This window comes from Bos indicus x Bos taurus, chromosome 10 (genome assembly GCF_003369695.1).
Source record: "Bos indicus x Bos taurus breed Angus x Brahman F1 hybrid chromosome 10, Bos_hybrid_MaternalHap_v2.0, whole genome shotgun sequence".
Taxonomy (NCBI): Eukaryota; Metazoa; Chordata; class Mammalia; order Artiodactyla; family Bovidae; genus Bos; species Bos indicus x Bos taurus.
In genome coordinates this window covers 102,920,504-102,943,813 of record NC_040085.1, presented here as the reverse complement: position 1 = coordinate 102,943,813, position 23,310 = coordinate 102,920,504, and the positions used below count along the sequence as shown (strand labels likewise).

The window sequence follows — 23,310 nt, the reverse complement described above, 5'->3', positions numbered from 1 at the left end:
ACATAACCTGACAAAGTTCTTATTAAGACTGTGGAAAACAGGGATCCTCTTCTTAAATACTTGCTCCCAAATAACCCATCCCAGTAAACTGTACTCACAACCGCGGATGGTTCAAAATGCACTCTAATTCTCTTGCCCCCTTTCAAGGGTTTTCTTTCTCATGAGTTTGTGTTCTGACATTTCTACCAAGATGCAGTGGTTGGAGATGCTGGCCCTTTAACAGGGGAGCAAGGCAGGGGCTGGGAATCTTAAAGCCCGGGCAGCGAGCCTGCCTGGCCCAGGCTGCCATGGCCACGCCAAGCAGAAAGGACAGCCACGGTGCTGGGGTGGGTGCTGGCACCCAGGCGGCTGGGCGCCCCTCCCTATGCACAGACTGAGGCTGGTAGTGACTGTGTGGGAGTGCTTCTCCTCCAACTCCTAGCCCTGCCTCTCCTTTCTGTCCCTCTGCAGGATAGCTCCCTAGAGCTGAGGTCAGAGAGTGGGGGGTTTAGGGCTGTCTGAGAGCATGGGATTCTGCTCCTTGGAGATCTGGATCAAAACTTTTCTGACAGCTTTGCTGGGGGGAGACCTTGGTTGTTTCGATGCTAGACCATCCTTTACTAAGGACAGGGGTTTCTGGGTCTCTTCCCTGCTCCAGGTTTACCTTCCAGAGGCTAACAATGCTCTCTCGCCAGAGGAAACAGCCTTGGAGCAAGTCTGCCAGCCCGAAAAGATAAAATGCCTCCAGGGTAATATCACCAAGTGGTCTGTGGTATCTGATAAAAGTCCCAGGAGTTCAGCGGCTTGGGGATGTGGTTCAGTGGATAGACATGGGTTTGAGTCAAACTGCTGTGAGTAATCCCCAAGTTCTCTGACCTACTGCCACATCATGAGGGTGACTGAAATCACGTTTATGGGTCTATTTTCCTCACCTTCAGAGAGAAATGATCAACACCAGCCTTGTATTGTTGTGAGCGATACATGAACATACATGTGAAGTCTCTGGCACATGAGGGTTAAATTGCCATGAGTCAGGGCAGCTGGAACTTGGTTGATTAAAGAGGCACAGAAAAGGCTGTCAGGGGGATGAGCAGGTGGAAAAGCCTGTGGTGGTATTAATGAGGCCATGCAAGAGGGGCTGAGGAAGGTGAAGGCGATTGGTACCTGCCAGGTCCTATTTGCTGCAGTCAGGGGTGGCTAGGGGCGTCCTGGGATAGTGAGGCTGGGTTGAACTCATACAGCAAGAGGCAATGTTTGAAGATGTGCTGGAGATGGCGCGTGAGCAGAAGTGCCAAGAGAAGCATCCTCTCTCGGCCGGGCGCTTCGCAGCTGAGCCTGTTTCTACTTCCTCCACAGGCTCCTGCTTAGACCAAGGCTCAGGCAAGTCCCATGTCCCCTTGGCTCTGGAGGAAGAGCTGGTGTCTGCCTCTCAATTGGAGGAAGAGGAACTGGATCCAGATTTAGCACCAGACATGGAGGAGGAGGAAGCGGAGGAGGAGGAGGAGGAGGAGAATGATCTGGGGGACCCAGCTGTCCAGAGCGCTGTCCACAACAGCCAGGTGCCACGGCAGGAGGGTGTGGGGTTGTCCCGAGCCGTCTGCGTCGCACAGGCTGTTGCACCACATCTCTCTTCTCTTCACCCCTCTCTAGGTGGGTGAACACTTTCTATTTCAGGCTTGAACCCCAGTAGACTCTCACCTTCCTTCCCTCCTTCTGTCTGTCTCCCACTTAGTTTCTGATGCTTCCCTCACCTTGAATGCAGGTCCAGCAGGGCTGTGTCAGCCGCCCAGGGATGCTGGCTCTGCTCCTGAAATGAGTCGTTTTCATTCCAGCTGATGAAATGAGTCATCTTTGACCTTGGGCCCCGGGTCTTTGCAGTCCCTTGGAGTCCATCAGCACGTGGGGAGGCACAAGGGGTTCCCGTGCAGAAATGAAGTTACTCAGACCCTGCTTCAGCTTAACTCCTCAGATGCCCGCTGGCTTCCCTTTGGTGGAAGGAGAGGGGGTCCTGACCCTACTGACTGAAATTGAGGGAGGGCCAGGCTGCCTGTATCCTGGGTACTGGAAATTGTTGGTCCTGCTGCTCACCTCCCCCATTAACACTGGTGAATGTAGATGTTATCACAGGGGCTCATTTCTACCTGAGTTTTCCTCCCTCCCATTCCAGAAAGGTCTTCTCAGCTCCCCTGGAATCACGGCCCCTGGAGTTCCGGGGATGCCCCCTGCCTCCTTGCACTTTCCGTGGCAGATGAGTGTCTCCAGTCTCCATGCTGTGAGAAAAAGACAGGGTACAGAGAAGCAGTGTTTGGAGGGTCCCCTTTCTTAACATTACACTCTGCTCTTGACCTTGCTCGGGGGATGCAGCAAAGTGAGGTAAGGGTATGGACAGGGGGACGCCTGTTGTTCAGAGAAGCTTGGTAAAGGACAGAGCGGGTCCTGCGACAGCTGGCCTTCCTAGAAAAAGGGCAAACAATTCCAGCTTACAGAACATAAATAGCACTGAGCCTCATGCTAGAAAGAGCACATGACCCAGACTGGAGGGGCTGCCAGAAATCCAGCAGGGAGAAGAGAAGGGAACTGTAGGCTGAGCAGGGCTTCAGAGGGGTCTGAGAAGGGCTGAAGACAAGGTCTGACGACACTCAGAGGGGGAAAAGAAGGGGAGTTGACCCACATGCAGAGGAAAAAGCACAGGCTCCCACATTGTCAGGGGCCAAGAGTTACTCCCTAGCGGGTGACAAACCTGCTGGAAACAAGGGAGCCCACAGTCCGGTGTCCTCATGACTGGCTGGAGGGGCCCCTATGTGGCAGATGTTGGGTGAGGTTCTTCAAGGCCAAGGCAGGTGAGACCCTAGGGCAGAAAGGCAATCAGCAGCAAAGGCAGCATCTGTTGGTGGAGACGTGCTTCTCTCAGACCCTGAAATTCCTCTCGCAGACCCTGGACCACGTGGCTCCCCTTCCGTTCCGACCCTCCCTCCCCAGCGCCGGCTCTGCAGCCCGCCACTTTGGACCTCAACTGCCTGCGCCAGACCCATCGCTCCTCTGCAGCCCGCCCACCTCGTGGCCCCTGAGGCTCAGGTGCTAGATCAGGGCGCCCCTCCCCTGGGGTCCAGACAGGCTGGGTTACCTCCAGAAGATGGGAGGTAGTAGCTGAGGAGGCATGGCTGCCCGTCTACCAGCTGCCACAGAAAAATACTTAGAGAAACTCACTAAGAGACGTATGAGGTGACATGCAGTCCCTTCCCTCACAGATGAGGAGATGGAAGCCCAGCACTATCTGAGGTCAGCTGGCCCAGGAGTACTGAGCCTAGGACTCAGAAGTCCTGATAGCCAGGCCAAATGGTTTTCTATCATGTCAGGATTTCCTGCAGCCCCATCTCAGGGATATACATCTTGGAGGGGATGTGAACCCTGCTGAGCTAGGATAGTGATGCTTCATGTGGCCGACGTTGGGTAGGGTCCTGAGCAGGTCAGGTCCCATAGCTGTCCAGCTGAGGTTCCCAGAGGCTAAAAGAAAGGGGGAGGATGCTAAGAGCTTGCTCCCACCCAGCCCACGTTTCTTTCTAAGTCTCCCCAGTCATCTGACCCAGCTCCACCCTCAGCACCAGCAGATCTTGAAGCAGCAGCAACAGCAGGGTCGACCACGAAGGTAAAGCCTAGAGGAGGAGCAGGATTGAGTGGAACACCCTGCATGCTGGGTTTTCCCTTGCGGCAAGGCACCTCCCCCAAAGCCCCCCCACCCTCCCCCTGATATCCAGCTCCAGGCTCTCTACTCCTTGGGGAGTTCTCTGGGGATGGGGTAGGCAGGTGGGGTTGAGGTAGGAGGGGTCAGGGAGGTGTAGGTCTAAAGAGCCCTCCTCCTGGCTTGAAGTCCCCCAGCCAAGAAGTGGCCCCAGCAGCCAGACTCCTATGCTAACCTCATGACACAGAAGGAGAAGGACTGGGTGGTAAGAGTGCAGATGGTTCAGCTGCAGAGTGAGAACCCCCGCCTCGATGACTATTACTACCAGGTGAGTCCCAGCGCCTCTGACCTTGGAGCCAAATGGCCTGACTCCATAGCCCTGAGAGCCTTCCTTCAGCTCACAGTCGCCACGTCCCTTCTCGTGGGAGGGACGACTGTGAAAGGATGGGGTCATATTTCTATACTTGACATCCAAACTCCTTCCCTTTCTCCTAAATTTCAGCTGCAGGGGATTATTTGTGATTCCTTAAACACTCTGAGATTTTTGTCTCCATCCTTTGACAAGAATTTCTCCTAATCAGTCTGAAAATAACATTCTCATCTTTCATACACACTGGTTTCTCTTAGAAATGACTTGTTATAAACATTCGTCTATTTACCTTTTACTTTTTTTTAAGATCTAAATCAAGAAACTTTTATAGGTAATGGAATTCAATTTCTTGAACAAATGTGGCAGGTTTTTTGACTCCTTTCTGTCTTCTTCCTGTCTACCCTTTGTCCATGAGTTCTGGGTTGTCTGGGCTTCCCTTTGGCTCGGACAGTAAAGAATCTGCCTGCAGTGCAGGAGACCTGGGTTCGATACCAGTGTTGGGAAGATCCCATGGAGAAGTAAATGGCTACCCACTCCAGTATTCTTGCCTGGAGAATTTCATGGACAGGAGCCTGGTGGGCTACAGTCCATGGGGTCACAAAAAGTCGGATATGACTGAGTACTTTCACTTTCTGGATTTGTCTAAGTTTTATATCACTTTCTCTTCAACCACCTGAGACCACTAGCAAGGTTCCCACCTTTATCTCCTTCCTATTGACGTTAGATTCCTCCTTTCTTCCCACCATGCTTAAAAACCCCTCTACCTTCTGCCAGGATCATTTGAATGTGATCATCTTACACTCTTGACTTTTAGACATTGTTTCTCAATGAAGGAGCTTTTTCAAACCTTTGTTTAACTAAGTCAGTGGCTTTATTTTAGTTCTGGATTTCACAGATAGTAGAGCTGCTATGCCAGCCCACACAAGAGTAGAACTGGCTGAGAGGCCAGTTGACAGCAGTGTCCTCTCTGTCCTTCAGTGGAGAGAGGTGGTTTGTCATGCCATCAGAGAATGCTGATTTGGGACAGAACAGGTAGGACCATCAAATTAAAATGGGGAGAGGGGAGGATGGGGCGACTGCATATAACTTAGAATAAGGAGTGAAGGAAGCCTGCAGACCCTGGGACACATTTTACTTCTGGGCTCTCTGCTTTGCTTTTCTGCCTTTCCATCCTAGCTCTTCAAGTCCTTAGGATGGGGGCCCCAGATCAGGTGGCATGGGGCTTAGGGTGCTGAAGATGTTTTATTGTGGCTCTAGAAGAGCCTTACATCCCAGGAGCATTTCTGGGATGAATGCTGTAGACAAGGGTGTACTAAGAGCTTGCACTGGAGAACCCTAACTCTTACGTTTAACCAACGAGTATACATTTGACTAATTCGTGAACTCTCAGGAATATTATCAGAAACTAGAGAAGAAGCAGGCAGATGAAGAGCTGCTTGGGCAAAGAAGCAGATTTGAGTCTCTCAAGCTGGTCACACCTTACATTCAGAAGGCGGAGGCTTATGAATCAGGTAGGACCGCGGCTGACCTGCTGGGTTGGGACGGACATCTGGCTGGACCCAGGTGGAAAGCAGAGGGGCACGTGCCTTTCTGACTCCTTCCACACAGTGGTTCGAATCGAGGGTTCCCTGGGCCAGGTAGCTGTATCAACGTGTTTTACCCCTCGCCGAGCTATCAATGCTGTGCCCCACGGAACTCAAGAGCAGGTAGGAATTTATCTTCCTACAGCCTTTTTCTCTCCCTGTGTTTTGGAGAAAGGTCTGGAGCACTGTCATACTTGAGTTCAGATTGTGAGCTAAGAGAAAGGGGAGTGATCAGGCTTTGTGATTTAGTCTTTACAGCTCACGTCCTGGCCTGGCTAGGCGTGGGCTGCTGCTGTTGGAGTTGTGGCTGACAGCCAGGGACTCTTTCTCTAGGAGACAGCAGCTGCAAGCAGTCAGAGGCTGTGGGTGCTGTACCGGATTGAGAAGGTGAGACCTCAGCCTTAGCAGTGAGTTCCTTGCCTCCGCTAAGAACAGGATATGCTCACACTGGCCCCTTCGCCCTCTCTCCCCACCCTCACGCTCCCAGATGTTCCTTCAGTTGCTGGAGATAGAGGATGGCCAGCAGGATGCACCTGCGCAGCCCCGTGACTCTGAGCAGCGGAGCAGCCGGGTTGAGAAGCTCTTCCAGGCCTTAAAGGCCCAGGGGCAGAATAATCTGGAGTGAGTGTGGGACGGTCACACCCCTTCCCAGGAGCAGACAGTAGTTTAGCTTCGGCCCCTCCCTTCTAACACCGGCCCTCTACTCTAGCGGAGCCCTGCGATGTTCGCCTGTGTCCCTGCAGGGCGGCGGATGACGGCTTCCTTCAGGCGCTGTCCGTGGGGAAGGGGAAAGCCCTGGTGGCCCGGCTCCTCCCCATCCTGCCCCGGGATCGAGCTGTCAGCTTGCTGCTGGCCATCACCCGCCACCTGCCCTTCCTGGTCAAGAGGGACGTGGCCGATCAGGTAGTGTGGCATGAAGTGGAGGAGAGGATGGTTTTGTGGATGGGTTAGCAATGCTTATCCCTTCTCCTCCTTCCACTCCCCACCCTCAGAGAAGCCAGAGAAGGTTTTGGGTGGTGAGGGAGACTCACCCTGCCACCCTCAGGGGAGGGGGTTATAGAAGACTGCCACAGGAACAGCTGATGATCTTTGATCTTCAGGCACAGTGAAGAAAGGAAAACCCGTGGGCATATGTAACACAGGTGTGCGTGTGCTCTGGCGGTTAGAGAAGATGAGGACCACCTGATAAGTGCCGAGCCCCAGGCTCCTTCGCTTAGGGAGGGCATGTAGGACAAGTGGTGTTGAGGGGTTGCCGCTAGGGATGAAGGCACTTAAGTGGTGATAGGCCTGGTAGGTCTGAGCTGACCAGAAGGGCCTAGAAGCAGGTTGGCAAGAAAGAGCCTGGAGGTGAAGTTGTCAAGGAGTCGGAGAGGCCCTTTATGATCTTTCTGCAGGCCCTGCAAATGTTATTTCAACCTCTGAGCAAATGTGTCAGGCACTTGACGTTCCGTGAACTCCTCCAAGGACTTCAGGGACTCATGCGGCTACCACCTGGCTCCTCTGAGCGGCCAATCACCATGGTGCTTCAGAATCAGGTAACACGTGTGGGAGGCTTCGGTCTCTCCACAGGAGGCTCCAGGTGCTAACTGGAATGGACCCAGGGTGGGGTTGCTTTTTTAACAAGCTCCAGATGATGATGGTGCCTCTGGATCAGAAGTCACCAAACATTTTTGATAGTGAATCCTTTTACTACAAAAAATATTCTGAACTATACCACCTGTGTGTTTATAAATCATATAAATGGAACACTGTACTTAAATTAGGTGCATAATAAATACAAGGTGAGATCTATATGTGAAAGATCTCATATCTTCTAATATTCTAGTGGATTATCCTGTGAACCCCTTCTGAAGATCTTTGCCTCATGCAGTGCCTCTTAAAATGGGCTCCACATCCTACCCATATCAAATTCCTGGGTCCATTCCCAACCTACAGTCTCTGACTCCTCGGGGTAGAGACCACAACTGTGTATTTCATCATCAGCTTCCCAGAGGAATCTTTTGGACAGCTCAGAGCAGTGATTTCCTTGGAAAGAGCTCAGTTTCTTGGCCAGCCTGGGTAAAACTTGATGGGTTGTGGGTGTTGGACTCCATCTGTACCCATGAACTTACCCTTTTAGTTGGGAAACAACAGAGCCAGGGAAGCACTGGGTGCCTATGGTAAACTCATTTTTACCCTGGACACTTTGACACTTTATCACTTGCAGTTTGGCATATCTTTGCTCTATGCACTGCTAAGTCATGGGGAGCAGCTGGTATCACTGAATTCTTCCCTCAAGGAGCCCAGCAGTGACCATTCAGCTTGGTAAGATCATAAAAACCTTGTAAATACTATTTCAGTACCACTGGGATGTGTGCTAAGTTGCTTCAGTCGTGTCCAACTCTTTGTGACCCTATAGACTGTATCCTGCCAGATTCCTCTATCCATGAGATTGTTTAGGCAAGACTGCTGGAGTGGGTTGCTGTGCCCTCCTCCAGGGGATCTTCCCAACCCAGGGATCAAACCTGCATCTCCTGCATTGGCAGGCAGGTTCTTTATTGCTAGTGCCACCTGGGAACCCCCCTGGGATATGTAGGCTAAACCAGATTAGCTGTTTCCTGAGTGGTTTAATCAAGCACCAGGGAGGAAGTTAGACAGAGAAGAGGCAACTAGCAGAGTTGTAGCTGTTTTGCCCCCCTTTTTTTTTTCTGTAGTGCCTAGAGAGCTGTCCCCCATGGGAGGCAATATATAGTGAAGTTGCTCAGTCGTGTCTGACTCTTTGCGACCCTGTGGACTGTAGCCCACCAGGCTCCTCCAACCATGGGATTCTCCAGGCAAGAATAGAGACAAGCCTTAGAGTTTAGCAGACCTAGGTGTGAATTCTGCTTCTGTCACTTACCAGCAGCATAACATGGGGGCACATTATTTCACTTTCTTTAGCCCGTTCCTCCCCTATAAACTAGGGATCGAAGGATGATGGTACTAACCAGTTAGAGACCTGAAGATTAAGCAAGACAGAAGATGCGTAAAGCACTAAGCATTGCCTGGCACATACCAAACAGGCAAACGCTCTATCTTAATTGCTGTAGGTGCAGAGGGTGGTAAGTGGTGGTCAAAAATAACAAGAAACCTGGGCCCTGAGTCTATTTCCCGCATAAACACTAAGATGCTGATGTGTTTCTTCTCTGCCCTCCAGGACAGACATGGTGGTTCTCACTGCCTGGGAGATTGCTCAGATGCCCACAGCCTCACTGGCAGAACCCCTGGCCTTCCCCAGCAACCTTCTTCCCCTGTTCTGCCACCACGTGGACAAACAATTGGTACAGAAGCTGGAGGCTAGGATGGAGTATGTGACCGTGGAAATAAGATCATAGCCCCAGGCTGAAGCCCAGACTAGGCTCTACCACTTCTCTACTATGTTTAAACCAAGATTATGGAGGATAATTTGCTTTTCGAAGTATTTCTAGACGTGGGTACTTACTGAGTAACCAGTCTGCTCCAAGTTAGGGTTGTATGGCCTGTTTCTTCAGCCAAACCTTTCCATTTTTTCCCTAGGAATTTTGATTATTTATCACACTAAGATATATGAGAGTAAGAATTAGTTTGAGAAGATGAACTATTCATTCAACAAGTATTTGAGGGACAACTCAAATGTAAACAAGATGTAAACGCACAAAGAACAAGTAAGTCATCTTTCCTCAGAACTTTGCATCTGCTGGACAGAGCTACTAATCACATCATACAGTACTTTAAAGGGAAGTTATTTGGAGTTGATCCCTCTTTTAGTAGGTTTGTTTTGATCTACTGATCAGGTTGTTCCAGAATGCCTATATATGGGGAAAGTTTAGTGATCAGACACTAGCTGTGTATAGGTTTTGCCCACAGGGATCCAGAGAGTCTGAAGACAATTGTATGCCTTGATATATCAGCAGACCTTGCCCAAAACCTTTTCTCATGCTCAAAAAACTGAACTATGTGCCTAAAAAGGCAGAGCAAAATGAGGTATAATTTAAAAGATAACAGAATGTAGTGCTTCAGCTTGTTTGTAAGTTAAGAGGTATAATCAAAGTCACTTTCTTTTGTGTGAAGCTTCACAAGTGTCCTTAATGTAAGGGACAAGTCCTTGTCGTGTTGAACAATAGACTGACTTTGAAAACTGTTCTGGTGTTGCCATTTTTTATAAGTAGCCCTAGCTGAGCTAAGAGGGTTGGATATAAACATCTCCCTTGAGATATGAAATGTTTGGTTTACTTTGACAAACGGGGTCATTCACTCATCAACAAACACTGGAGCCCCTTTTTTGAACCAGGTACCATTTCAGGTGGTTGAGAAACACTGATGACCAAAGAAAAGTCCTTGCTCTTCTGAAGTTTACATTCTGGTTGGACAGGGACTGACGGAAGATACCAAGTAGTAATAAATACTGTGAGGGAAACACAATTGGAGTGAAATGGAAGGTCTGTCAATTAGAGGTTAAAGTCAGGCTGGAATCAAAGACGAGTGTTCCATGCAGAGGCACTAGTGAGCACAAAGCCCCTAAAGTGAGAATGAACTCGGTGTGTTTGAAGAAAAGAAAGAAGGAAAATGTGGCTGAAGTATACAGATAAGGGGTGGGGGTGATGTGTGAGAGCAGGAGGCAGGGTACACATCTGTGACCCTTTTTTAAAAATCTGGATTTTCCAACTGTGCTTGGGTGTGAGAATTTTGAACAGGGAAGTGACTTTGATCTGTCACTTTTGTTTTGAGACGATCATTCTTGAATGCTGATTGCTAGGGGAACAGGATAGAAAGCAGAGGGAAAAAATGTTCAAAAGTTTTAGGGTTTTTTCCCCCTCAAAGTTGGAGCAAGAATTAAAGAGCTGTGGAGACAGAAAGAGAAGAGGTTTGAAAGAGGTTTTGGAAATAAGAGTTGACAGACATTGCTGACGGGCCGCATAGGGTGGTTGTGAAGTATCCAGGATGCCTCTCTGGCAGAGTGAATGGTGGGTGCCCCAGAATAATGTGGGGAAAGCAGAGAAGTGCATTTGGGGAGTAATCATCATCATTTTAGACATTTAATATGAGTCCTGTTAGAAATCCAAGTAGATATATCAAGTAGGTAAAGAGCAGTCTGGAGTTGAAGGAAAAGGTCAGGGATAAAGACACTGAAGTGGGAGTTATCATCACACAGAGGTATTACAAGTTAGGAGAGAGGGAAAGATGATATAGGAAGAAAAGCCAACCTAGGGGACTGAGGAAGTATTATCTGTGGGAAAGGATCGGGAGAAAACTAGGGGGTTACCAAAGCTGGAAAAAAGTATTTCAAGGGACGAGTGTGGAATGAAGAGAGAGAGCAGTAACGGTTGGTTTCGGCATTTATGCTCATTGAACTTAAGGGACAGTTGAGGTGGAGATGTTGGCCTGAATAGAAAGGTTGAGGGAAGGAGAGGAGGGTTGACTACAGAAAGAGTCAATTTGGAATCTTCTGAAAGGGAAGCAGAGAAATTTTGACAGTAGGTAGTACTCAGTGTCAGAGAAGGCAATGGCACCCCACTCCAGTACTCTTGCCTGGAAAATCCCATGGATGGAGGAGCCTGGAAGGCTGCAGTCCATGGGGTCGCGAAGAGTCAGACACGATTGAGCGACTTTACTTTCACTTTTCACTTTCATGCATTGGAGAAGGAAATGGCAACTCACTCCAGTGTTCTTGCCTGGAGAATCCCAGGGATGGGGGAGCCTGGTGGGCTGCCGTCTATGGGGTCGCACAGTCGGACACAACTGAAGCGACTTAGCAGCAGCAGCAGCAGTACTCGGTGTAGGTTAAAAGACTATTTTTAAAGTGATATATAAAATCATGAAAGCACTCCTATAAAGGCGTGGGGGAAGGGTAGGCATGGTGGAGAGAGAGAGTTTACAAATTACAACAACAGGAGGAGGATGGGAATCAAAGCACAAATAGGAGTTGGCCTTTGACAGTTGTGTGACCTCATAGATTGTGGAAAAGAAGGTGTTAAGAAAGGCACTGGTATCCTTAAGGAGACTTTTCCAAATGCCTACTCCCCATCTCTTCTTGCCCCCTCTGCTGTGATCCTGAGTCATATAGTTCTTAAAGGAAAGAGAAGTAGGAAACAGGAACTCTACCACTTCCACCCTTTTCCCATCCTGTTATTAATATAATGGTATTATTTGACGTCATCATCAAGTCAGCTCTACTATGATGGATTGGTCCAGTCCCAAGGACACTGCCCCACCCAGGGCCTGTAAGCAGAAACAGCAGCCCAATAAGCAGTGGAGAAGGGAATGGCAAACCACTTCAGTATTCCTGACTTGAGAACCCCACGAACAGTATGAAAAGGCAAAAATATAAGACACTTAAAGATGAACTCCCCAGGTTGGTAGGTGCCCAATATGCTACTGGAGATCAGTGGAGAAGTAACTCCAGAAAAGAATGAAGAGACAGAGACAAAGAAAAACAACACCCAGTTGTGGATGTGACTAATGATGGAAGTAAAGTCCAATGCTGTAAAGAGAAATATCGCATAGGAACCTGGAATGTTAGGTCCATGAATCAAGACAAATTGGAAGTGGTCAAACAGGAGATGGCAAGAGTGAACATCGACATTTTAGGAACCAGTGAATTAAAATGGACTGGAATGGTTGGATTTAAATCGGATGACCATTATATCTACTACTGTAGGCAAGAATCCCTTAGAAGAAATGGAATAGCCGTCATGGTCAACAAAGGAGTCCGAAATGCAGTATTTGGATGCAATATCAAAAATGACAGAATGTTTGTTTCAGAGGCAAACCATTCACTGTCACAGTAATCCAAGTCTATGCCCTGACAAGTACGCTGAAGAAGCTGAAGCTGGACGGTTCTGTGAAGACCTACAAGACCTTGTAGAACTAACACCCAAAAAAGATGTCCTTTTCATTATAGGGGACTGGAATGCAAAAGTAGGAAGTCAAGAAATACCTGGAGTAACAGGCAAATTTGGCCTTGGAATATGGAATGAAGCAGGGCAAAGACTAAAAGAGTTCTGCCAAGAGAATGCACTGGTCATAGCAAACACCCTCTTCCAACAACACAAAAGAAGACTCTACACATGGACATCGCCAGATGGTCGACACTGAAATCAGATTGATTATATTCTTTGCAGCCAAAGATGGAGAAGCTCTAAACAGTAAGCAAAAACAATACTGGGAGCTGACTGTGGCTCAGATCATGAACTCCTTATTGCCAAATTCAGACTTAAATTGAAGAAAGTGGGGAAAGCCACTAGACCATTCAGATCAGATTAGATCAGTCACTCAGTCATATCCGACTCTTTGCGACCCCATGAATCGCAGCACGCCAGGCCTCCCTGTCCATCACCAACTCCCGGAGTTCACTCAGACTCATATCCATCGAGTCAGTGCTGCCATCCAGCCATCTCATACACCTGCATACAAATTTCTCAAGAGGCAGGTCAGGTGGTCTGGTATTCCCATCTCTTTCAGAATTTTCCACAGTTTATTGTGATCCACACAGTCAAAGGCTTTGGCATAGTCAATAAAGCAGACATAGACGCTTTTCTGGAACTCTCTTGCTTTTTCCATGATCCAGCAGATGTTGGCAATTTGATCTCTGGTTCCTCTGCCTTTTCTAAAACCAGCTTGAACGTCTGGAAGTTCACGGTTCACATATTGCTGAAGTCTGGCTTGGAGAATTTTGAGCATTACTTTACTAGCTTGTGAGATGAGTGCAATTGTGCGTAGTTTGAGCACTCTTTGGCATTGCCTTTCTTTGGGATTGGAATGCAAACTGACCTTTTCCAGTCCTGTGGCCATTACTGAGTTTTCCAAATTTGCTGGCATATTGAGTGCAGCACTTTCACAGCATCATCTTTCAGGATTTGGAATGGCTCACTGGAATTCCATCACCTCCACTAGCTTTGTTCATAGTGATGCTTTCTAAGGCCCACTTGACTTCACATTCCAGGATATCTGGCTCTAGGTCAGTGATCACACCATCGTGATTATCTGGGTTGTGAAGATCTTTTTTGTACAGTTCTTCTGTGTATTCTTACCATCCCTTTTTAATATCTTCTGCTTCTGTTAGGTCCATACCATTTCTGTCTTTTATCGAGCCCATCTTTGCATGAAATGTTCCTTTGGTATCTCTGATTTTCTTGAAGAGATCTCTAGTCTTTCCCATTCTGTTGTTTTCCTCTATTTCTTTGCATTGACCGCTGAAGAAGGCTTTCTTATCTCTTCTTGCTATTCTTTGGAACTCTGCATTCAGCTACTTGTATCTTTCCTTTTCTCCTTTGCTTTTCGCTTCTCTTCTTTTCACAGCTATTTGTAAGGCCTCCCCACACAGCCATTTTGCTTTTTTGCATTTCTTTTCCATGGGGATGGTCTTGATCCCTGTCTCCTGTACAATGTCACGAACCTCAGTCCATAGTTCATCAGGCACTCTATCTATCAGATCTAGTCCCTTAAATCTATTTCTCACTTCCACTGTATAATCATAAGGGATTTGATTTAGGTCATACCTGAATGGTCTAGTGGTTTTCCCTACTTTCTTCAATTTAAGTCTGAATTTGGCAATAAGGAGTTCATGGTCTGAGCCACAGTCAGCGCCTGGTCTTGTTTTTGCTGACTGTATAGAGCTTCTCCATCTTTGGCTGCAAAGAATATAATCAATCTGACTTCGGTGTCGACCATCTGGTGATGTCCATGTATAGAGTCTTCTCTTGTGTTGTTGGAAGAGGGTGTTTGTTATGACCAGTGCATTTTCTTGGCAAAACTCTATTAGTCTTTTCCCTGCTTCATTCCATATTCCAAGGCCAAATTTGCCTGTTACTCCAGATGTTTCTTGACTTCCTACTTTTGCATTCCAGTCCCCTATAATGAAAAGGACATCTTTTTTGGGTGTTAGGTCTACAAGGTCTTGTAGGTCTTCATAGAACCGTTCAACTTCAGCTTCTTCAGCATTACTGGTTGGGGCATAGACTTGGATTACTGTGATATTGAATGGTTTGCCTTGGAAACGAACAGAGATCATTCTGTCGTTTTTGAGATTGCATCCAAGTACTGCATTTTGGACTCTCTTGTTGACCATGATGGCTACTCCATTTCTTCTGAGGGATTCCTGCCCACAGTAGTAGATATAATGGTCATCTGAGTTAAATTCACCCATTCCAGTCCATTTTAGTTCGCTGATTCCTAGACTGTCGACATTCACTCTTGCCATCTCCTGTTTGACCACTTTCAATTTGCCTTGATTCATGGACCTGACATGCCAGGTTCCTATGCAATATTGCTCTTTACAGCATCGGACCTTGCTTCTGTCACCAGTCACATCCACAGCTGGGTATTGTTTTTGCTTTGGCTCCATCCCTTCATTCTTTCTGGAGTTATTTCTCCACTGATTTCCAGCAGTATATTGGGCACCTACTGACCTGGGGAGTTTCTCTTTCAGTATCCTATCATTTTGCCTTTTCATACTATTCATGGGGTTCCCAAGGCAAGAATACCGAAGTGGTTTGCCATTCCCTTCTCCAGTGGACCACATTCTGTCAGATCTCTCCACCATGACCCGCCCATCTTGGGTTACCCCACAGGCATGGCTTAGTTTCATTGAGTTAGACAAGGCTGTGGTCCTAGTGTGATTAGATTGACTAGTTTTCTATGAATACGGTTTCAGTGTGTTTGCCCTCTGATGCCCTCTTGCAACACCTACCGTCTTACTTGGGTTTCTCTTACCTTGGGCATGGGGTATCTCTTCACTGCTGCTCCAGCAAAGCGCAGCCATTGCTCCTTACCTTGGACGAGGGGTATCTCCTCACCGACGCCCGGGCCTAGAGGATCTATCCCACGTTGAAGGTCAGACCATTCAGGTATGACCTAAATCAAATCCCTTATGATTATATAGTGGAAGTGACAAATAGATTCAAGGGATTAGATCTGATAGAGTGCCTGATGAACTACAGAGGGAAGTTCGTGACATATACAGGAGGCAGCGATCAAGACCATTCCCAAAGAAAAGAAATGCAAAAAGGTAAAATTGTTGTCTGAGGAGGCCTTAGAAATAACTGTGAATAGAAGAGAAGTGAAAGGCAAAGGAGAAAAGGAAAGATATGCCCATTTGAATGCAGAGTTCCAAAGAAGAGCAAGTAGAGCTAAGAAAGCCTTCCTCAGAAAGCAATGCAAAGAAAAAGAGGAAAACAATAGAATGGGAAAGTCTAGAGATCTCTTCAAGAAAATCAGAAATACCAAAGGAACATTTCAGGCAAAGATGGGCACAATAAAGGACATAAATGGCATGGACCTAACAGAAGCAGAGGATATTAAGAAGAGGTGGCAAAAAAAAAAAAAAAAAGAAGAGGTGGCAAGAATACACAGAACTATACAAAAAGAGATATTCATGACCCAGATAATCACAATGATGTGATCACCAACCCAGAGCCAGACATCTTGGATTTGGAAGGCAAGTGAGCCTTAGGAAGCATCACTACAAACAAAGCTAATGGAGGTGATGGAATTCCAGTTGAGCTATTTCAAATCCTAAAAGATGATGCTGTGAAAGTGCTGCACTCAATACGCCAGAAAATTTGGAAAACTCAGTAATGGCCACAGGACTGGAAAAGGTCAGTTTTCATTCCAATCCCAAAGAAAGACAACGCCAAAGAATGCTCAAACTACCACAGAATTGCACTCATCTCACACGCTAGTAAAGTAATGCTCAAAATTCTCCAAGCCAGGCTTCAACATTATGTGCCCTGTAAACTTCCAGATGTTCAAGCTGGCTTTAGAAAAGGCAGAGGAACCAGAGATCAAATTGCCAACATCTGCTGGATCACAGAAAAAGCAAGAGAGTTCCAGAAACACATCTGCTTTATTGACTATGCCAAAGCCTTTGACTGTGTGGATGACAATAAACTGTGGAAAATTCTGAAAGAGATGGGGATACCAGACCACCTGACCTGCCTCTTGAGAAACTTGTATGCAGGTCAGGAAGCAACAGTTAGAACTGGACATGGGAACAACAGAGTGGTTCCAAATCAGGAAAGGAGTACTCCAAGCCTGTATATTGTTACCCTGCTTATTTAACTTACATGTAGAGTACATCAAGAGAAAAGCTGGGCTGGAAGAAGCACAAGCTGGAATCTAAATTGCCGGGAGAAATATCAATAACCTCAGATGTGCCGATGACACTACCCTTATGGCAGAAAGTGAAGAGAAACTAAAAAGCCTCTTGATGAAAGTGAAGTAGGAGAGTGAAAAAGTTGGCTTAAAACTATACATTCAGAAAACTAATATGGCACTTGGCCCCATCACTTCATGGCAAACAGATGGGGAAATGGTGGAAACAGTGGCATACTTTATTTTGGGGGGGCTCCAAAATCACTGCGGATGGTGAGTGCAGCCATAAAATTAAGACACGCTTGCTCCTTGGAAGAAAAGTTATGACCAACCTAGACAGCATATTAAAAAACATAGACATTACCTTGCTGACAAAGGTCCAAATAGTCAAAGCTATGGTTTTTCCAGTAGTCATGTATGGATGTGCTGCTGCTAAGTCGCTTCAGTCGTGTCCGACTCTGTGCGACCACACAGACGGCAGCCCACCAGGCTCCCCCGTCCCTGGGATTCTCCAGGCAAGAACACTGGAGTGGGGTGCCATTTCCTTCTCCAATGCATGAAAATGTAAGTGAAGTCGCTCAGTCCTGTCGGACTCTTCACGACCCCATGCGCTGCAGCCTACCAGGCTCCTCCGTCCATGGGATTTTCCAGGCAAGAGTGCTATCGCCTTTGGACTATATAAAGAAAGCTGAGCACCGAAGAATTGATGCTTTTGAACTGTGGTGTTGGAGAAGACAATCTTGAGAGTCCCTGAAACTGCAAGGATATCCAACCAGTTCAGCCTAAAGGAGATCAGTCCTGGGTGTTCATTGGAAGGACTGATGTTGAAGCTGAAACGCCAATACTTTGGCTACCTGATGCAAAGAGCTGAGTCATTTGAAAAGACCCTAATGCTGGGAAGATTGAGGTCTGGAGGAGAAGGGGACGACAGAGGATGAGATGGTTGGATGACATCACTGACTCAATGGACAAGAATTTGGGTAAACTCCGGGAGTTGGTGATAGACAGCGAGGCCTGGTGTGCTGCAGTCCATGGGGTCGCAAAGAGTCGGACACGACTGAGCTGAACTGAAGAAGTGGATACAGAGCCAGGGGCTGGCCTCAGTAGATGGGCGGCAGCAAGGGTGAGAGAGCAGAGGGTGACATAACATTGAAAATAGTTGCCACGTCCCTCTTCAACCGCTAACGAAGACCTCCAACTTTCTCTCCCTGAAACAAACTAAGACTTGCTTTCGCTGGGGTGGGCGGCGCCGGGGGTCACGATGCGAGGAGCAGGTCGGCGCACCGCGCAGGCGCACGACGCGACGGGAGGTGGGGGTCAGGAGGCGGGGAGCGGGTCGGCGCACTGCGCAGGCGTACGACGCGGCGGGGGATTGGGGGGGGGGGGTGTCACGAGGCGGAGACCGGGTCGGGAGCAGCGCGCAGGCGCGGGGCGCGGGACGCGGCACGCGGGCCGGAAGGGGCGGTGGGCCAGGATGGCTGCGGAGCAGGGCGCGCTGCCCGTTTTGTTGGTGCCGGTCCCCGCCGAGGCCGTAGGGCGACTGGGGTCTCGGGCGCAGCTGCACAGAGAGCAGGCGGCCCTGGGGAGTCTGACGGCCGCAGGCAGCCTTCACGTACTTCCCTTGGCGCCGGGCGGCCGAGGCGGGGGCGACTGCCGCCTGGAAGGCTGTTTTCGGCAGTAAGAGCTGCGGCCGGGCCGGGCGGTGAAGGGAGCGCGCCTCTTGGCCTGGGGGCGGCGGGAGCGGAGTGACGGCGGGGCGCCCGCCTGAGGCGGGCCCGGCCCCCTCAGAGCCGCACGGCGGTCGTGTTCCCCTTTTCCGTTCCCGGTGGGCGGAGACCGCACCCAGATTCTCCGCACGCGGGGAGTTGTAGGAGTCCTTGTTTGGGCTCTGAGCTTTTTTATTCGTTCTACAGAGTTTGATTTCTCGTCACCGTGCTATACCCCACGCCCATTTTCTTCAGTTAAATTTGTTGAAGACGCCAGCTGGGGGGCATCGTCGCATTTCCATTGTCGTGTTGTTATTCTAATGCGGGATACAGATAGCTGTTTCCTTCACTTTTGAGCTTACTCTCCCCGCTCCCCTTTGAAGGATAGATAGAGCCTGCATTTTCTACTCATTAATGTATTTTCCTAACAAGTGCTTATTATGCGCGCTGCTCGTTACCTAGGAGTAGTGCCTGAAAGGTGTAGTCAGACAGTTCTTAATACACGTGGTGCTGTGTGGTCGGTAAGACAGAAAAACAATTTCAGTCATCTGTAACTCTTACGTTTTATATCGTTAAGTTTGAGAGTGCCATCCTAGGCTTTGGACTCTTTAATAAAACGTTTTAGAAATGTTTCTTTACGGCTTTAGTAGCCAAATAGTCTTGGAATCTCCAGGTCGTACAACAGTGCCTCACAGTAGAGAGTCGTTTGGTAAATCCCTGAATGCTTCAGTGGGTTTCATGTTTTCTTTACTCCTAGTCTCTAGCTGCTAGGAAAAGGATTCTCTCTCGTTAAGTTAGTTGATTCAGCATTATTAAGTACCGATGAACACAGTCCTGTAAAGAGAGGAATGAGTCAGAGAGCCTAATAGAAGATAAGCAGAACTGACATGAAATAATTGGGGGCTTATGTAAACTAATGCAGATTAGTGGGAGGAAGAGCATGGAAGACAAGGTTTTAGCTTTTTTTTTTTTTTTTAACTGAATTAAGTTTTAATTCGAGTAATTCATAGGGTAAAAATAAGGACAAATTTATAGGGTACAGAGTTTGCTTCCTACTTTTCTGCCAGTGGGGCTTCCCTGATAGCTCAGTTTGTAAAGAAGCCGCCTGCAATGCCAGGAGAGTCGGACACGACTTTCACTTTTCTGCCATAATCGCATGTTGGTAGACTATACCGATATACAGGGTCTTTTGTGTATATTGTTGAATCATTGTGCATTCTGTAATCTGTTCCGTGAAAAATCTGCCTTTCCACGTGGCAATATGGTCCCATGTGCTAATGATGTTACTCGTTTCACAGTATTTTGCTTTTAAATATATTTTAATTTGTTTATCCATTTCCATATTTAACATTTTCAGACTTCAGTGTAAACAGTCAGGTATTGGCTGTTTATGAAACATCATTCTAAGTATAAAGACAAAAATACAAAATGTCAATATTTTTTCTCTGACATAGCACCAAGTTCACTGTTTTTAGATATAAAACATTTCTTTTGTGGAAAAAAGCTTTTTTTTTAAAAAAGAAACTTTATCAGCATGGTAGCTTCATCTGCATTGTTTTCAAAATCTGGGCTTTTTTATTTTTAAATGTAACAATTTAATTTGAAGCTGTAGCATTAATAGTCTTTTTCCATCCTTGTTAGTCGTGTTGGTATGTTGACTTTGTACTGCGTTATATATTTTATAACTGCACTGCCCCATATGCTAGCCATTAGCCACATGTGACTTAAAATTGAAAATTTAGTTCCTCGGTTGCACTCACTGAGCATGTTTCAAGTGCTCAGTAGCCCCATGTGGCAGTTGGCTGCTGTATTGGACCTTGGAGATTCGTAGAACACTTCCATCTCATGGAAAGTTCTGTTGGATAGAGCTATTCTGTGATATGCCTCTTTAAAGTCTTCAAAGTCTATAAATGCAATAATCACTTTTTTAAAAAGTGATTGAAAGCATTTATGTTAGAACATTTTTTGTTTATTGTGAAGACCATCTCTTATAAATAATAGACATTCGGTTATTGAAACTTATCCTTGATCATGACAGTTTCTTTAAGCATATCATCAGTCTGGATTTAGGATGAAATGGAATAAGAGCAGCCACCATTTCTTGCTCTTTGCCCCCTCTTCACCACCCACTCCTGTATTCTTGTGTTGCCCTGAAGGATGTTGAGGGGAAAGAAGTGAGAAGGGAAGGAGAAAGGGAAAAGGGGCTGAAATCTAGAGCAGTTTACATTCCCTTAGGTTGTGTATAGAATGAATGCTCTTAGGTGAACCAAAAAGTTCTCTCCTCTTTCTGCCATTTTACCCTCACCATTGTGGGTAAGTATTATTGTGGATGTAGAATATAATCATAGTCTAAACTTTTTCCGTAGGTTTGTGTGGGAGGATTCTCATCACAGCGGGACACCAAACAACAAGCCCAGACTGCTTGCTCTTACTGAAAATTATGAACTGCTCATCTGTGAATTTAATTTGGAACATGGAAGATGTGATGCAACCATTTTATATAGCTATAGTGAAGAGACATTGCAGAAGCTTGTTGAAGATCAAAATATCAGTAAGTATTTGCAGGTAGTCTTGCAGCATGTTTGAATCTGTATTACTATGTAATTTTATATATTTCAGGAACAGTTCTTACAGAGGTAAAATCAGGGAGGGATATTTGCCCTGTCTAGTACAGTAGGCACTAGTTACACGAGGCTGTTAATGTAGTTAATATGAATTAATGTGTCCTTCAAATGTCAAGTACACATTCCAGATTTGAAAACTTGGTACTAAAAAAGTAAAATATCTCATTAATAGTTTTTGTATTAATTACATGTTGATGTTTTGAAGATGAGGTAAATAATACAATAAAATTAGTTTTACCTGTGGTTTTTTTTTTTTTTTCAGTGCAGTTACTGGAAAATTTAAAATTATACATGTGGCTCACTTTTGTGGCTGATGTTATATTTCTCTTGGTTAATCTGCTGATCTGGACTGGTCACAGAGCTGTTTGCTACATCCTATCCTGAGGGCTTCAGGGAGCAGAAATCAAAGCACTCAGGCATTTATTTTTAAGGCAGTAGCATTCTTGCCACCCTGCTTATGTTTCTTCTTTTCCTTTTAAAAAAAAGAGTCTGTGATGGTTCTTCTGGGGTCTCGTGGGTAAGAACCTTTTTTAATCATGTGGGTTTTTAAATTACACTCTGGCCAGAAACAGAAGGCACAGAGAGATCGTAGGTCATCTTCATTCATTCCCTCACCTACCTTCCAGTGACCACTTGCTTAGCTGAGTTTGATCAGTAATTGTCTAGAGTTGGACTAAGATAAATGCTGATTCTTTTTTGTTTCATCTGTTTGTGTTAACAGCACCAAATTTACCGGTTGTAAAATTGTGACCAGTGAGTTTGATGTAATATCCTTTTGTTTTATAGGTATTTCCTTATTATCTTTGAGGATTCTGTCATTTCACAACAACACATCATTATTGTTCATCAACAAATGTGTTGTCCTACATGTTATGTTTCCTGAAAGAGATGCTGAGATTAGGGTACTCAGCTGTTGCACATTACCCTTACCTGCGCAGGCAGTGGACAGGATTATTGACACGCAGCTCTGCAGAGGAATTCTCTTTATTTTGAGTAGTTTAGGCTGGATCTGTATCCTTTTTGGTAAAGATGTTGATGTCGGTGGGCGGAGAATACCTAGGAAAATGAGCCTTTTTAGGCTTTTAAGTTTAGGGACTGGCTTATAGGTGGAATGGTTAATTTCTCAGTAAACCTTTCGGAGAAAAAGCTCTTCATGAACTTCAGATACTCAGCTGCATTGCTTTATATTCCATTCAGATATTTTTCAGTTTATAAATATACATTTTTTCATAGTCATAACCATCTAGCTTATTTATGTTTTTAAATTGGGTATATTCTGTATTACCCATTTATTTAAAATATTATTTATTAAATATCAGTTTTGTGCTTGTTCCAGGAGGGATTTAGATGACTGCTTATGATGTAATACACTCATTTTCGTGTATGAGTATAATCTTATCTCCTACTGCCTCTAATGCTTCTGTCGTATTAGGAAATCATATTGTTTGCATAACCGTTTTTTTAAGTTTGTTTTTGGAAACTGTCACAGATTTTTTTTGTCCTTAGATACATAGGTCACCAGCAGAATTATATTAAAAATTATTTGAAGATTATTTGAAGAACGACCCTTATAGTAGTGTTTTTGGAACTTTTATTTCATTTTTTTTCTATTTTACATATATCGTTTGTGTGCATGCATACTCAGTCATGTCTGACTCTTTGTGACCGCATGGACTGTAGCCTGCTAGGTTCCTCTGTCCATGGGATTCTCCAGGCAAGAAGACTGAAATGGTTTGCCATTTCCTCCTCCAGGGGATCTTCCCAACCCAGAGATCAAACACGTGTCTCCTGCATTGTAGGCTGATTCTTTACCACTGAGCCACCATGGTAGTGACCAAATAGTAGTATTTTATATGTATCATAGTCTGTATTAAAATTTCTTTTGTAAAAATACAGGTTATTGTATTATAAAAAATGTTACAGAATATTGGATTAACTTTGTTTTTGTTGCCAGGTTACAGAAATGCACTGTCTAACACGGTAGGCAGTAGTCATGTGTGGCTGTTGGACACTTGAAACTGGCTAGTGTGACTGAGAAACTGAATTCTTAGTTGTATTTAATTACTTTAACGTCCGATACTTGATTCAGTTATTGGAGAACTTTAGAGTATGTTTGGAACGACTTGGCTGTTCCAAGTTATTAAATATAAATTTTTGTAGTCTAAATACAGATCAAATAATTGCAATGAAAATTGTCCCAATTGAAATGTGCTATAAGTATAAAATAACTCAGTTTGAACAATTTCGAAAAAATATGTAAAATGTATCAATGTTTATATTA

General features: G+C 46.0%; 2 protein-coding genes across 4 annotated transcripts in view; both read left to right on the top strand.

Moving 5' to 3' along the window:
• The first annotated feature begins 1,055 nt into the window (after window positions 1–1,055).
• Window positions 1,056–9,749, top strand: PATL2 (PAT1 homolog 2). The gene is made up of 13 exons (XM_027552742.1): window positions 1,056–1,538; window positions 2,147–2,233; window positions 2,912–3,054; window positions 3,545–3,625; window positions 3,848–3,986; window positions 5,419–5,539; window positions 5,637–5,734; window positions 5,945–5,998; window positions 6,099–6,232; window positions 6,355–6,514; window positions 7,006–7,146; window positions 7,818–7,915; window positions 8,787–9,749. Exons 1-13 carry the CDS (start codon window positions 1,230–1,232, stop codon window positions 8,962–8,964), a joined length of 1,743 nt encoding a protein of 580 aa, XP_027408543.1. The 5' UTR covers window positions 1,056–1,229; the 3' UTR covers window positions 8,965–9,749.
• Window positions 9,750–18,140: 8,391 nt separating this feature from the next.
• SPG11 (SPG11, spatacsin vesicle trafficking associated) overlaps window positions 18,141–23,310 on the top strand; it is a 76,584-nt gene continuing 71,414 nt past the window's right edge. The window contains exons 1-3 of one of the 3 annotated variants that reach the window (XM_027552741.1): window positions 18,141–18,376; window positions 20,772–20,956; window positions 21,816–22,040. In XM_027552741.1, the coding sequence (XP_027408542.1) occupies window positions 18,174–18,376; window positions 20,772–20,956; window positions 21,816–22,040 (613 nt within the window). In that variant the 5' untranslated portion in view covers window positions 18,141–18,173. The remainder of the gene's footprint in view (window positions 18,377–20,771; window positions 20,957–21,815; window positions 22,041–23,310) is intronic. The other 2 variants (XM_027552740.1, XM_027552739.1) reach the window with 2 other exon arrangements.